Consider the following 16,812-nt stretch of genomic DNA (forward strand, 5'->3'; position numbering starts at 1 on the left):
TATTAGATATATGACATGTTTAAAAACTATAATGCAGAATATTGCAAATAAAAAAAAATGAAAAAATTTGTAAGCATGAATAATAACAACAGAGTGAAGAAAAAAGTAAAATACAGCAAAAAAAAATAGTTCTGTATGGTTTTTCCGGAGAGTCAAACAGTGTAAAGGAACAGAAATTAAAGTAATGAAGTGTAAAATAACACTGTATAGTTTTCATTTTATAAATAATTCAACAGATTTAATCTATATTAAAGTTACAAACGTTGTATGTTAATGACCCTGGATGCTTTTAACTGTGTTAAAAAGCCTTTATAACAAATGCGAGTGATAAAGTTTCACTCTGTTATGGTTATACTTTGCAATGACTTCCCAAATCTCATAAATTCTCAATTGTTTATCAACTATAAATTCAACTCAACATTGCATATCCTGCGATGTGATTATTCCGGACACACATGTTGCGATATCTTATATATATATTTAGCAAAAATTGGAATTACAAATATGTACATATAGACGATTAAAATGAGGCAATATCACTGGCCCATTAACATTTCCTGCCCATTGTAAAACTATTTCATAACTTTAACAAGAGGCAATTTAAGCATAACTTAAGGTTAAAGCAGCTATCATAACATTATTTAACAATATGTGGACCTATATGGATTCTCTGAAGCTATGGAAATGTAAAACAGGAAATATATGAGGACCATTGTTATTGTTTACATCCCTCAAAATGGTCTATATGTATAAAAAACACATGCAAATATGCAATTGGCCATGTTTGCAATATTTTGAAATACATGGTGCATATATGACCATATATCCAAATATAAATCCACATATGAATATATTATTTCATGTAATATAAGTACAATAAAATTTAATTTAATTAAAAATACAATACATTTAAAAACAAAATAATAATATTAATAACAACAACAACAACAACAACAACAACAACAACAACAACAACAACAACAACAACAACAACAACAAACAATAATAATAATAAACACAAATCAAATAATTTAATTAAATAAAAAGTATTAAAATGAAAAAAAAAAACTGGAAAAATATGTAAAGGCTACTCACAAAACCCATCTCTTGGGCTGTAGTTCATAAAGCAGAAGCCGATGAGTATCAGGACGACGGTCCTCCAGGTCACCTTGCGAAGCAGCTGTAGCAATGAAACACCTTTTCTATGCATCGAGGTGAATGCTAGCATTACAGAAGTACCTATAATAAACACAAACCTTGCCAAAGGTTTAAAGACAGCATTACTCTGCAGCACAAAACACATACTGTGCCATTTCACCACAGTTCATCACTAAAAATACAGTATGTGCTTTTGTGACATTATTTGCACTGATTAATCAAAAAGCATCTCTCAATAAAAGATTTTTGCAAGTCAAACTCTGAAGGAATGAGGGGCAGACTGTTTATGCAAAGCTTTTTATGAACAATATTTCTTCTTAAACATTTCCAAACCCACAATTTCAGGTTGATGCTTAATAACTAGGCCTGTATGCATATAAAAATCTGCATTCACTTCATCACGCAAGCCTTTCTTGAAGCAGTCACTGAATATTACAAGCTTTATGTATACTCTCAGAGGAAGAAAGATTAATTGGCATAAGCTAAGCATTATAAACAGTGCCTGGGTTGGAAAAGCCTTAAATCTGAATGCTTCTGAAGCAGATCCAAACCGTTGGACTGAAGTCCCACACTTTTCCATATTAATCTCAAAAATGGAAAGTAATAATTCTCTATCGATTCATTAAGTACATGCTGGCAGCTTACCAAGGCATCACAAGATCAGCAACTGTGAGACCTGTAAAGTACATGGAAAAAGACAGTCATGCACAAGAAAAACACACATCTGGTGCATCTCTTTGCTGGAAAAATGACAGTTTGATTGACACATAGGAAATGCATGATCTTACTGCTGAGAGACGAACATAATTAGTTTTATCCTCATAATCACACTTAACTGCAAACAAATGGTGTCACTCAGCACACGGTAACTGATGATAAAAGATTGTGCGGCCTTAAAAACAATGTTTTCTCATTATTTTTCGATTTTCAGACAGCAAATGATTTATAAACGCTCATGCAGCCATGACAGAGGAGGCCTCACAGTAATATGAAAATCCATCTGCTTTCCCTTATGATCAATACAATTCTGCTGATATGATGAAGAGGCCATTATAAGCCTTAAATTGAGTTCATCTGTGAATACTCCAGGAGATGTGCTTCGTAATAGACCCCCATTAAAATTTAACATGCAGCCCTTCTCGTCCACGTCCTTTGAGGATGTTCATCCAAAAGTCAGGCTGCAGGTTTGAAGTATAAAACTCCTGCTGAATTAAAGTGTCTCTTTGATGAAGCAGCTCTTTAAATGTAATCATCTGATGTCGGTACATGAGTTTTAGTCTGTGAGGATTTATGAGGTAACATTTTGACTTCCCTTTAATAATGGATGTTGTAAATTTATGGCATTTTTGAAAAAAAAAAACCTAATTAATAACATCAGAAAAGTAAAAACCTTTAAAGAGGGATGAAATATTACATTTAAAAAAAATTATTTAGAGCCAAATTATTTTCCAGATGACAAATAAGATTGCTCAACAAAGACAGGTGTTCGGAAGCACTTGTGTACTCTGACTGAATAATTCATGGTTTCAAACTAGACAAAAGCAATAAAGAACTCAGAGAGGAAGTCGGTTGTGAAGTCAACAATGGCTTGTTTTATGAACAATGACAACGTATAACTCATGGATTAACAACAGTGTTATGAAGAACTGTTTGACAAATAACTAGGCAGTCATAGGGCTCTATTTTGACGGTCCATGCGCAAAGTGCAAAACGATGGGCGCAAATGCTTTCAGGGCGTGTCAGGAAGCATTTTTGCTAATTTAAGGACGGGAAATCTGCCTTGCGCTTCGGCGCATGGTCTAAAAGGGTTGAGTTTATTTTCTTAATGAGTTATAGGTGTGTTTTAAGAATAAACCAATTAGAGTCTCATCTCCTATTCCCTTTAAGAGTCAGCTGCGTCGCGCCAAGAGCGCATTCGCTATTTACAGGACGCAAAGTAAGTCTAAGTGGAAAAAATGAGCATCTCACTAGCAAACAGTTAACAGTTTTTTTTAACAGAAAACTGTTAAACAGGGCATCTACTGCTTGAGAATGAGAGATAATGGATCACTTTCACTTTCGCTCTTGGATAGGGAAACCTTTACGCACAAACATCAATTAGTCTATAAATAAATACTTTTGTTTGTTAAGCGCAAATATTCGTTTCAAAACTATTTCTAAATTCAGTTCTAATTTCCAGAAAACGAATAAATAAATAATAATAATAACAAAATGTGCTCAAAAACCTGAGTTATATCCTAAAACACATGCTGTGCCTCATATGGTCTAAAACCTGACAAGTGGGCAAATCTAAGCTTGTTTTTAATGAAACAAATATAAATATGGATATATTAAATAATACTGCTAATAATAATAACATTATACAAAAGCAAATTGTTATGAATGAACTGAAAAAGCCTCCCGAGATGAAGAAGACATGAAAGCAGTGGATTTTCATATTTATATAGGCTAGAAAATAATATGTTTTGTAATATTTTAATCCTTTATATTTATATTCTACATCTATTCCTATTATATCCTATATATATCCTTAATATTTACATTTTTTCATATGTAAAGATATTTGCCTATTGCTCTCTTGTGCGTATTAAGCAGTGTGTAAGCGAGGCGCAACTCTGCGCCGGAGTTTAGACCGGGTTTGTTTTGGTCTAATGAAAAATCTATTATGGTTTCTCAAAATAGCAACGCGCCAGCGGTCCGCCTCAGAACGCCTTCCTTTTTAGACCAGAACGCCTATGGGCGCACTAATGCATTTGCTATTTAAACAGTGTAGCGCAACGCCTCAAAACGACTCTTGCGCCAAGCTTAAACTACCAAAAGACTATTGCGCTGCGTCTTGCGCCCCACTGCGCCGGGTGTATGATAGGGCCCATAGTGTTTCCAGAAAATTTTGTAATTGTTGGTTGCAACTGTCATTAGAGATGTCATGCAGGTTGTGGAGTCATAGCTTATGCTATTTAAACAGTTTGAGATTATGGTGGTAAATAATAAACTTGCTTCAATGTTTATTTTCATTCATAACGAAGCTTTTTCCTCATAAATGCAAAAATGTAAAATCAAATAAAATCAATCATGATTGTTCTATAGTGATCCAACTCTTATCCTTTTGATTAGCCTTGTTTCTTTTGGATTGTGCAGTTTAATTCACAGAATTTCTAAAATTCTGAAAACTTGCACTTTTTTGTCACTTCTTTATTTTCCTAATTTAAAATAAAAATAAAATGTTTACAGATTGATATTTTTCTGTTCCCACAACTCTGTGGCTAGTTGTTTTAAAAAATATAAATAGCTGTTTCAAAATAATGTTAACATACAGTATACTTCCTCTGTCAATTTATGTTTTGAGATTTTACTGCAAATGTCACATCCATAACGGTGGAATTGCTCATATACTATTCATTTTTGGATGAACGATCCCTTTATTGAGAGGTTTTGCTTTGAACAACAGGTTGCATTTAAGCTATAAGCTATAGTTTCAAATTGCATTGCTGTTTGCAAATATTTGCCGTAGCTATGGATTAAGGAAGCACAGAATTTCTGAATTATGTTGGTAATAACTGAACTCGTGACCTTTGTTGGTTAATGATGCATCAGGGAAAAGCACCCATAAACAATTCACTGAGTAATGACAGCATTGGCGGCTCAACTATCATTGTGTGACGCATAGTTGGAGACACAAACTAGACGAAACCAACCTGTGTCACAAATCCTGTATATTTGAATCGGTTATAAGTATCACCAGTGACGTCAAACAGGTGGTGGAGTGAGAGCTTCTGCTAATTAAGTGTCTTGAAATCTAAAAAATCTCAGTTTATTGCTTTAAATAACAACATCACATCTAAAGCATGCTTTGCTATTTTTGTTCTATTTTATTTTGCTTTATTATGTGTGTTCCTTTGCATTATGTGTGCACAAATGTGCTCTAATCTCTTAAATTAAAAGAGCAAAAAGAATGAAAGATACAGATTACTTATTTTACTCCAGTGCATGGTCTAAGTCCATGCATCATTAGGGTGACCAATGTGCAGTTTATCTAGTGACAGTCCCATATTTCATGCTCTATTTTTAGCGGGAAGTGCTTTGTTTTACAGGCCTGTTTTGGATGTACATGTATTATGTGCTTATCATAGTTATACATAAACAGGGAATTAAATAGTTGCTATTCCTAAACCTAAAATCTTAACCTTAACCCATGCTGTTAATGCAAGTACATTTTAAGTACTCATATTGCGAAAAACAAAAGCAATATTTTGGTCTCCTGTCTTATTGCAAAAAATAACACTTTGTCCAGTATTTCTTCTTTACAATAATGTTATCATAGCTGAGCACTAGTATAGTATTTCATCATGTGAAAATAGTCTAATCAATGGTAGTCATTAGTCATAGAATCATGTCATTGCATATTTTGAATTATAAAAAGTGTCAATACAATGTCCACAAGTGAAAAGAAACATGGAGCAACTTGCTATAGTTTATTACAACAAGGTACAAACATGACTAATAAGGAAGATAATGTATGTTGAAAGAAATGTTACCACTAAATCTATCACTAAATTTAGCTTGTACCTCAAAAACATTTAGTATCCATAACATGTTTAGATTCAGTTAGCAAAAGTTCATAGGAACTACAGATATTATACTGTATGTTGCTATAGGAACAACACTTGCTACCACATTTGGATAACAATGCTTTAGGAAACACATCCCTGTTTATTCAATATTCAATTTGAACAATGCTTAAAAGAAGGTTATTACTAAATCATTAATGATTCAGTTGATGATTCAGACCTCTCATTTCAGAATCACTTGTTTAAGACTGGCTGACAAAACTGCTCCTACAGATGCACACAAAGTTCTCCGGCCTAGATTTAAATTATGATTTGCAATTTCTGGTCAAAATGCAGTCAGTCTAATGGCATTATAGATCCCTATATAAAATGTTCAAAAACTTATCAAATATGTTCATCAGTCAGCAAAATAACTCACCATTCCATGGTGCATGTTGGAAAAACCAGTAACCACCTCCTCCATAATTCACAAACACCATCACAGTCAGGGAAAATCTGGAGTAAAAATACAGGAGTAAAGATATTGCCCAAAAATATTATTACACCAATGTTAAACCTATAATGATGCTTAAAGAGATAGTTTACATAAAATGTATTCATTATTATTCTCATCATCCTGTAGTTTTGAACCTAAATAAGAAAATATTTTGAAGAAAGCTGGAAATCAGAAACCACTGACATTCATGAAAGAGAAGAAAATACTATGATAGTCAATGCTCACATTTTTCAAGCTTTCTCTAAAATGCCGTATTTCGTGTTTAATAGAAGAAAGAAACCCATGAAGGTTCAATACACGAGGAGGAGAAAATTATGACAGTATTTTTATCCTTTTAATAAACGTTCAAGTTGTTCAAAATAATTTATGTTTTGCTTAAAATTGTTATATTAGTTATTTTATTTAATAAAATTCATTAAATTGATTAAAAGTAACAACAATAAAGACATTTTTAGTGTTTCAAAAGATTACAATTTTTAAAAAATGCATCACAGCTGTTCTAAACACTTAAATATCTAAATACTAAAGAAATAACTGTTGAGCGGCACGGTGGCTCAGTGGTTAGCACTGACGCCTCAAAGCAAGAAGGTCACTGGTCCAAATCTCGGCTGGCCAGTTGGTGTTTCTGTGTGGAGTTTGCATGTTCTCCCAGTGTTGGTGTGGGTTTCCTCTTGATGCTTCGATTTCCCCAGCAGTCCAAAGACATGCGCTATAGGTGAACTGAATAATCTAAATTGGCCATAGTGTATGACTGCGTGTGTAAATGCGAGAGTGTATGTGTGTTTCTCAGAAATAGGTTGCTGCTGGAAGGGCATCCGCTGTGTAAAACATATGCTGGAATAGTTAGCGGTTCATTCAACTCTGATGAACCCTGAAAAATAAGGTGACCCCTGATAAATAAGGGACAAAGACACAATAAAATGAATGAATTAATGACTTCCAAAAACCCAGCTTTGCCATCACAGGAATAAATTACACTTGATTATATTAAAACAGTAATAATATTTCATAACATCCCTCTTTTTTACTGTATGTTTAAAAAGAGATCAATTCCTTTACCCAAAAACTTGGGCAGAATGTCCAAACAGACAAAGAATGTTTTGTTTGTTTAAACGGTACGTTTTTTCATCAGTATTATGGATCATAAGACCCGAGGGTGTGGCGTTTGTTTTATACATCAGAGCCGAAATGCTGTGTAAGGTAATGCAACCTAAGCATTATGAATCACTCAGGAAATGAACGGTTGTCCTCTGAATCGCCTCACCCAGAAGTGCTGACTAAAGCCCTGCGCTGTAATTTATTGTAGACGTGTAAGTTAGCGAAAGGAAGCCAGGCTGCAACTTATTGTGCGTGATGGAACACTACATTGAATTAGCAGCAGCAGCAGGAAATGCTTTGAAAACGCATGTTCCCTCTATGTGGCATAAATATACCCGTGGACACAAAATTGATTTTTGTGATCGGACCCAGAAACAACATCTCCACTATTAAACTGACAACACTTGCATCCGGGTGTTGAAGTGAATACACTCCGGTTTCATTGTATAAAAACACACTGAGAATCCAAAGCACAGTACAGACCTTCAGATAAACTTCAGTGTATCTAAAGCATCTAAATTTTTCCTGGGCAAATTCAATTAAGAGATCAGAACAGAGACCATTACTGCTCCTTTTAGGCCTAACCTGCTGATACGAGATTTTAATCACATGCCATCCGCTAAAGAGAGCTATTAAAGTAAGCATGCCTTTGTCTTTCTTGTCTCTCTCTCTTTCTCTCTCACACACTTTGCGACTGCATCCATTAGTGTCCATAGTAACAAAGACAAAGGTTAAGTCGTTTTCAAGATGAGACCACAGAGCAATGTTTGCAGTATAGCACGTTTTAGGCCATAATTTTAATTAAAAACACCTCAGTGTTCGGGAAGCTTTCGATCACTTAAAGCTTTTTATTGCTTTAAGGCAAGACACATCAGGTGAATAGAATAAAAAATGAACTAATAGTTTTCACTATTCTTCACTGGTTGATTTATTTCATTAGGAATTGCAAAATGAAATTACATACCAAATTTTAAAGGGATAGTTCACTCAAAAATAAAAATGTACTCATAATATACTCACCCTTAAGTGGTTCCAAACCTTTATGCATTTCTTTATTCTGTTGAATAACAAAGAAGATATTTTGAAGAAAACTGAAAACTTGCAACCTCCTCAACCTAACCTCAAACAACACTTGATACTTACGGACAGGTGTGTTTAATATGGGTTGGAACTGAAGTCTGCAGGGGTTGTTGCTAGATCGGATATAGTTGCGGTCGAAAGTTAACGAGAATTATTTATATTATATTTATATTATTTATTTATTTATTTATTGTATTTTATTAATGTCTATACCCACCCCAACCATCACAGTAATGTAAAAACAGTAGTTGTACCGAGTATTATTTATGCTATCTATTAAATCACCCAATAAATTGTATTTTTTAACGTCTACTCCCACCTCAACCCTAACCCACCCATCACAGTACTGTAAAAATATTAATTACTGTCATACAGTGTCATTAAAAATGCTGCTATATTGATGTGCATATCGCACTTCCAGCCAGCCGTGTATCCAATCTACACTTAACGGTCTGCAGGAAGGTAGATCACCCCTGCTGTAACTATTGACTTCTATAGTAAAAAAAAAAACAAAATACTATGGAAGTGAATGGTTACAGGTTTTCAGCTTTCTTCAAATGAACTCTCTTTGTGTTCAACCAAAAAAACTCATCAAGCACTAAAAAAAGGAAAGCGTAAGTAAATGATGACAGAATTTTCATTTTTGTGTGAACTATCTCGTTAAGGAATGTGTTTAAATATGAAAATTAGGTGTTGTTTAATTAAATAAGCATTACTTTGCATACACGTCTAACAAAAAAATGTGAACATTAGATAAAATTAGGTTCAAAAGTCCTCTTTTTTGACATTCATTCATTTTCCTTTGGCCTAGTCCCTTTATTTATCTGGGGTCGCCACAGCGGAATGAACCGCCAACTTATCCAGCATATGTTTTATACAGCACATGCCCTTCCAGCTGCAACCCAGTACTGGGAAATATTCATATACACTCATTCATGCACATACACTACGGTCAATTTAGTTTATGCAATTCACCCATAGTGCATGGCTGCATCCGAAACCGCATACTTCCATACTATATAGTATACTAAAATCAGTTTGCAAGCTGAGTAGTATGTCCGAATTCATAGAATTCGAAAATCAGTAGGCGAGAAGTACCCGGATTACTAACTACTTCAGGCGTGATTCTGAAGTGCGCATCCCATGCACGCTGCGCTATCCCATAATGCCCCCTGAGAGAATTCATGAATGGAAGTGAGGCGACGCAACTGACGCAGGTAGGTCACGTGACCATGACAAAATGGCGGATGTAGTACGCCCGAATTCCATTCATACTTTTCACATTCATACTGTATAGAGCGTACTTTTTTAACGGCCGAGTAGTACGTTTAAATTCAAATGCAGTACCTACTGAGTAGTAGGCGGTTTCGGACGCAGCCCATGTCTTTGGACTGTGAGGGAAACTGGAGCGCCCAGAGGAAACCCATGCAAACACTGGGAGAACATGCACAGAAATGCCAACTGACCCAGCTGGGACTCGAACCAGCGACCTTCTTGCTGTAAGGCAACAGTGCTAAAAACTGAGCCACCGTGTTGTTGTTTTTTTTACATAGAGGATTTTGGAAATCTCTTTTTATGACTTCATAATTCACAGCCAGAGTAAAAGTAATTTGCACAATCTGATGTGGAATAAAACATGATCTATAAGGTAAATTATGTAGGAACATTTCCCTCTCAAATAACTAAAAACTGCAATGTTATTAGTGTTGTTGAAATGCACATTTATAGCTCAACGCTGAGAGAAGGAAAAACTCATTTTGAGAAAACGGCCTTCTGTACTGTACTCTAACTGAAATATACAGACACTAATAGCTAAAGTGTGTCTAAAATTAACAACTTTTTTTTGGCATTTTTTCAATATAACACTTTATGAAAACCCTAAAATAATCTATAAGTAATCCAAAAAATACATTAAAACTACTGTATATGTTTTTTTGTATTGCCTCTCATTATCAATTGTTGTCAACAAGCGAAAAACACATTTTGGCAGCAAATCCAAGTGAGTATTTATCATTGTCATTTTATCCTCGAGCAGCTCTCTGTGTTCCCTGAGTGAGCAAATTTGTGATTTATATAGACTGCAGTTTTCCCTGTAAGACTGTAAGAGATATCACAGCTGGTAAATATTAAATCCTTAATTATGACAAATATTTGAAATGAATTGGCATGACTTGCTGCAGGAGTGTGATAGGGCATTATTGTTTTCTATTTTAAAGAAATCATCACCAACAAAACAAAGACAGTTATAAAGAGTACAGTTGTACTTTGCCAAATGTCTGTTTAGGAAAATATAGCCTGTATTTGGTCAATACTGTACATTTTGAAGTATAATTCAAGTTAAAGATTAACTTCTCAAAAAGCCCCAACGCTAAACTGAGGGAAAAAAAGAGATATGAATATTTCATTCATTCATTCATTTTCTTTTCAGCTAAGTCCCTTTATTAATCCGGGGTCGCCACAGCAGAATGAACATCCATACACACTCATACACAGAAACGCCAACTGACCCAGCCGAGGCCTGAACCAGCAACCTTCTTGCTGTGAGGCGACAGTACTGCGCCACTGCGTCGCCCATGAATTGAATATTTATACTTGCCAAATGGCAAATGTACACTTATAAAATTACTTTTGCTGCTTGTTTATACTACTTAAACAGCATAAAATGAATTAAAGCAACACAATTTGTAAGTTTTTTGTGGGGACAACTTAATTGTTTTAACCACTTAAATTTGTAAAAATGATTATGTTAACTTAATCGGTTTGTGTTAGGACAACATGAAGAAATTGTGTGAAACCAAGCTATTTTTACAGAGTGAATAAAAAATATTTTGTTCTCACAGATGGCCGGTAACTTTTAATTTTGTAATGCCTGAGAATGGCATAAGTTTTAGCACGAGCGTCAAATAACAATGACAGTACTGTATTTATAAAATACAGAATGTGATTCACAACAATTAATTTTTCTTTCGGCTTAGTCTCTATTTCAGAGGTCGCCACAGCAGAATGAACCGCCAACTATTGCAGCATATGCTTTACGCAGTGGATGCCCATCAAGCCACAACCCAGTATTGGGAATCACCCATACACACTCATTCACACATACACACACTATGGACAATTTAGTTTTCTTTGTGGGCTGTGGGGGAAATCGGGGCACCCGGAGGAAACCCACGCCAACATAGGAAGAACAAGCAAACCCCACACACCCACAAACCCCACACAGAAATGCCAACTGACCCAGCTGGGACTCGAACCAGCGACCTTCTTGCTGTGAGGTGACAGTGCTAACCTTTAAGCCACTGTGCCACCCAGATTCACAACATTACAAAAGATTATAGTAAAAAGTGAGGATTTCATTTAAACAAAATCAGCTTGCATTAAACTAATGAAAAGTGACAGTAAATACAGATACAGAGCTTCAAAAAAATAGATTTCGATTTCAAAATGAGCGGTTTATTTGTGCTTTCTATTAACGTGATTTTTTTTTTTTAAATAACATTGGTACAAAGATTTTAGGAGTGTTTAAAAAGTAATAATGAGCACAAACTTAGCTTAAAGGTGCAGTAGGTGATTGTCTTCAGAAACAGTTTTTGTGGTGCTGGTTAAAAGTCTCTTCACATTGCAATAGTAATGATTAAAGTTAATTATTTAAATGTATTTATATATTCTGGGTAAGGCATAAAACTAAAACATTTTCATTCAATTAAAAATTGTTAGACCGATAATTCTCATAATTCTGATAAGAAGGCCAAACTGTCTGTCAACAATTGTAGATTTGTTACAATTAGATCTACACACCAGCCATATTAACAAACGCTGAATCAAAACTTTTTAAAACCCTAAATCAGTATTGGGGTTACTTTAGCTTGCTGGAGAAAGGATGACACTATGGCTGAAATATTTCTTTTAGACAGGTAATGTTCTGTTTTAAAACTATTTTAGTCATGCAAAGCTGATATAGATTTTAATGTTTTACAAATGGGTTATATGCACAGAAGTGTTGTTCAGTCACTGAAATCTCCTGGCGAAAGATTGATGTGGCTATTTTCAATTTCATAATCGAATTTTTACTGCACCAATAATGTAGATTTCTTTTTAGTTTAACAACAAAAGATAAGTAAATAGCTCTATGGTGCCTATAGCCTGCTTTACAGAGCTGAAGTTTGTATATTCACATTGGTTCATTTTTAAACAATGACAACCTGTGCTGAGTTCCCTATATTGTTTACCATGCTACTCTGAATATTCAGTCTGAAATACCATGTAAGTATGGCTTAGTAATAAGTGTAATTCCTGCACGCGCCAGCCAACCACTAAGCATACATTCAAGAGTTCACACTTAGATATTGCTTGACAACTGTTAGCAGATTTGGCATGCTGTCCCAGGAGAGAACCCTGAGCTTGAAGAAAGTTGAGCCCAGGGCTCCCGCCAGGTCCATAGAGCATGTGAGGGGAGTACGAGATCAGGTGGTTCTCGAGAGCTCTCCTTTTTTTAAAGGAGGAAAGGAGGAGAAAGGGGTGGATGGGGGGTTTCTTCGGAAAACGAAGATAAGGGAGTAAATCTCGCTAGGCTACTTATAGTGAGTTACAATAGATCTGATTGGCTAACTAATGAGTGTAGATGGGAGGCCAGCTGCAGACAATCATATCACGTGCTCCTCTTGAAATTAATTTGAAAAACTTTACGTATTCGCTTTAGGAGAAAGCGCATGAGAGAGTAAGACCAGCGATCCTTGCATGCATGAAATATTGCACATATGACAAGTTTTGCTTGCTACACAACTAAAAACGTGCTTGATATAATACAGTTTTTAGTTCGGAATTGTAGTAAAGTACTATAAAGCTTTCTAACTGGCGAATGACATAATCTTGTAGGTCTCTGTCATCTTTAACGTGTGCGTTCGTGATTTCAAGAGACGTGGCTTTGGATGGCAGGGGAGAGAATGTTTTTCAAACATATTATGCTAACCAGTAAGCATTTAGTCAGATCACCTACTGCACCTTTAATAAAACTATTTTTTACATAAATTTTATATTTAACATAAAATTTTATAAATTTAATTTAATGTTTTATATAAACTATTTATTTATATAAATAATTGTGTATAAAATGTATTAATTTTATTTATCTTATTGAAGATATCTCTATGGAGAGCTCTGATGGGAACTTCCTATTGGGATTAATAAAGTCAACAAACAAACAAACCAACAAATTATTAAAATAAAGGAGGTCAATAACATCACTTGGAACAGCTGAACACTATAGAAACTAATGACATAAAATATATCATAAATTAAACTGAAGAGCATAAATGTTTCTGTTTTCCATGCACAAAACAAAATGGTCACATTCTGAAGTACATTCCTTGTTAACGTAACTTATTATCGCAAACCCACCGACGTCAATTTGTAATCACAAATATGAGGAAACTGGCTCCAGGCTTTTGGCCGGCGAGATTAAAAAAGCAAGCCTTTTTATAAAATTAAAATGCAAACAAACTATACAGTATTACTATACATCACTTTGATGGCATCTGATGAATTAAGGGCGCTGTTCTTCAGCTCTGAGGATGAAAAAAAAAATGTAGCCGCAACAATTTCACCAAAGCGGTGGGCAGATGACAGATGCTTCTGTCTTCAGTGAAAAGTTTTGACTCGCTGCTGGACAGGCCATATTTCATGTTCTACAGCAGGGGAGTTGCAACACAACAGGCTAAATATTCTCACTGAGAGCCACTGACATTATTAAGTTCCACCTATAGCCAAATCACAGATCCCTTGTGTAATTTGCACAGTGTTGATTTTGTTTTGGACCTGCAATAACTGCAAAAGCTCTTGTGAAATATTGTGCATTTGCTGCACAATCCAATAATACCTCGGCGTCATGAATCAACGGAGCCGACAAGCCAGCTGTGATGTCATCCTCTGAGTCTATATGTATGACATGATGTCTATATCATATTCAAATAAAGCCCTCCACTGCCAGATCACATAATACTTAGGCTGAAACGAAGGAAACAAAGAAGCAAAGTCTCTCCAGCCATGCTGATATAACCATTAGGCTTAACAAGGAAATGGACTATTTCATGTCCAAGAGCAAAAGCAGGTGTGGACTGAGAGGAACATCTGTTTTTATAAGCACTGTGGTTTGCAAGGAATATCGTCTTCAATTTGAATGGAGCATTTATGAATTAGGTTTTAAGTAAGTGGGCATTTGCATGAATCTTTATGCATTTTGGCGATTCATTTATATGACAAAGAGTTTAAAAAAGATAATTTTGGAAGATTTCTGAAAACAATACTGTTATTGTCACAGTTTTATTGTTGTTGTATAGATGCTACAAGTGCTACAGCTGAAGCCCCAGTCAGATCATACAATTTTTATTGTATGTTACGAAAGTCACCATGTCAGATTACACGATTTTTATTGTATGTTACGAAAGTCACTATGTCAGATCATAACATCTTTATTGTCGGTTACGAAAGTCACCATTTCAGATCATACAATTTTTATTGTCAGTTTCGAAAGTCATCAAGTCAGATCATACGATTTTTATTGTCGGTTACGAATGTCACTAAGTCAGATTATACGATTTTTATTGTCGGTTACGAAAGTCACTAAGTCAGATTATACGATTTTTATTATCGGTTACGAAAGTCACCATGTCAGATCATACGATTTTTATTGTCGGTTACGAAAGTCACTAAGTCAGATCATATGATTTTTATTGTCGGTTACGAAAGTCACCAAGTCAGACCATACGATTTTTATTGTCGGTTACGAAAGTCACCAAGTCAGATCATACGATTTTTGTCGGTTACAAAAGTCATCAAGTCAGATCATACGATTTTTATTGTCGGTTACGAAAGTCACCAAGTCAGATCATACGATTTTTGTCGGTTACAAAAGTCATCAAGTCAGATCATACGATTTTTATTGTCAGTTCCGAAAGTCACTAAGTCAGATCATACGATTTTTATTGTCGGTTACGAAAGTCACTAAGTCAGATTATATGATTTTTATTGTTGGTTACGAAAGTCACCAAGTCAGATCATACGATTTTTATTGTCGGTTACGAAAGTCACCAAGTCAGATCATATGATTTTTATTGTCGGTTACGAAAGTCACCAAGTCAGATCATACAATTTTATTGTTGGTTACGAAAGTCACCAAGTCAGAACATACGATTTTTATTGTCGGTTACGAAAGTCACCAAGTCAGATCATATGATTTTTATTGTCGGTTACGAAAGTCACCAAGTCAGATCATATGATTTTTATTGTCGGTTACGAAAGTCACCAAGTCAGATCATACGATTTTTATTGTCGGTTACAAAAGTCCCCATGTCAGATCATACTATTTTATTGTCGGTTACGAAAGTCACCATATCAGATTATGTGATTTTTTTCTTGATAAAATCTTGACTTGTTGTGGGACTACACGTTCCTTTATGGTCAGTTGTCCCATGATGTCTACGACAAGCGTTATTTTCCAAAGCAGTCACAAGTGTTGCTATAACAATATTTCTTATCTCAATTTCATCATTTTTTAAATCATATTTCAATCTTAACACTGATGCTTGCAGACAACTAATAACTACATTATTTAAGTGCAATTATTATGACATGAATAGGATCAAACTTATGATTCCTTTTTATTATTAAGATATTTTCTTTGAAATCTAAATGTATTTTGTCCTGCCAGGGTTGCTTATTTAACAATCCCTCGCCTGAACTTGCTGCAAGTGAGACGCAAAAAAATGAAAGCACATAAGCAGCAGCAAGAAAAAATCAGATGCTCAAGACATAGTCTTTAAAATAATGACATATTAAAAAATTAGCAAATATATAACTAAAATTGGTAATACAATCACAGGAAAGCATTCATTAAATGCTTATTTTCCTCAGAGTGAAACAAATCATCCACCCGTATAGTTGAGTAGTGGAGGGGCGCAAACAAGTACCACCTCAGAAAAAATTGTCTCTCCAAGTACCACCATAATGACTGGTATTGAAATACATGGTAGGCCTAAATAAGTGGCTACAGCTCTGCACAGTTTACAAACATGGCAGATAAAATCTTATTATTACCAAAATGTATTATTGTCAGCCACTTTAAACATAATAAATAGTTTAAACAATAACACACTTATAAGGTATAAAATAAAGATAAATAAAATGTTAACGTTTAAATTAAACGTTTAAATTAATAGGTGGACCCCACACGGGCCAGCCCATGTGGGCCCCACGCGGCCCAGCCCAGGTGGACCCCACGCGGCCCAGCCCAGGTGGACCCCACGAGGGCCAGCCCAGGTGGCCCTACACGAGCAAGGCCATGTGGGCCCCACAAGGGCCAACCCAGGTGGGCTCCACGCGGGCAAGCCCATGTGGGCCCCCACTTTAAATAATAAT

At 35.2% G+C, this 16,812-nt stretch overlaps 1 protein-coding gene across 21 annotated transcripts in view; it reads right to left on the reverse strand.

Annotated features, from left to right (window-relative positions):
* si:dkey-192p21.6 overlaps window positions 1-16,812 on the reverse strand; it is a 78,379-nt gene that overhangs the window by 39,024 nt on the left and 22,543 nt on the right. For 20 of the 21 annotated variants that reach the window (XR_015505304.1, XR_015505302.1, XM_087278257.1 and 17 more), the window contains 3 exons: window positions 6,145-6,221; window positions 1,804-1,834; window positions 1,096-1,256 (listed from right to left, as the gene is read on the reverse strand). Coding sequence is in view for 19 of the 21 variants with exons in the window: in XM_087278257.1 (XP_087134383.1) it covers window positions 1,096-1,256; window positions 1,804-1,834; window positions 6,145-6,221 (269 nt within the window). In the remaining 2 variants the exon portion in view is untranslated. 21 annotated transcript variants of the gene reach the window in all.

Source organism: Danio rerio, chromosome 13 (assembly GCF_052040795.2).
Source record: "Danio rerio strain M-AB ecotype USA chromosome 13, GRCz13ab, whole genome shotgun sequence".
Taxonomy (NCBI): domain Eukaryota; kingdom Metazoa; phylum Chordata; class Actinopteri; order Cypriniformes; family Danionidae; genus Danio; species Danio rerio.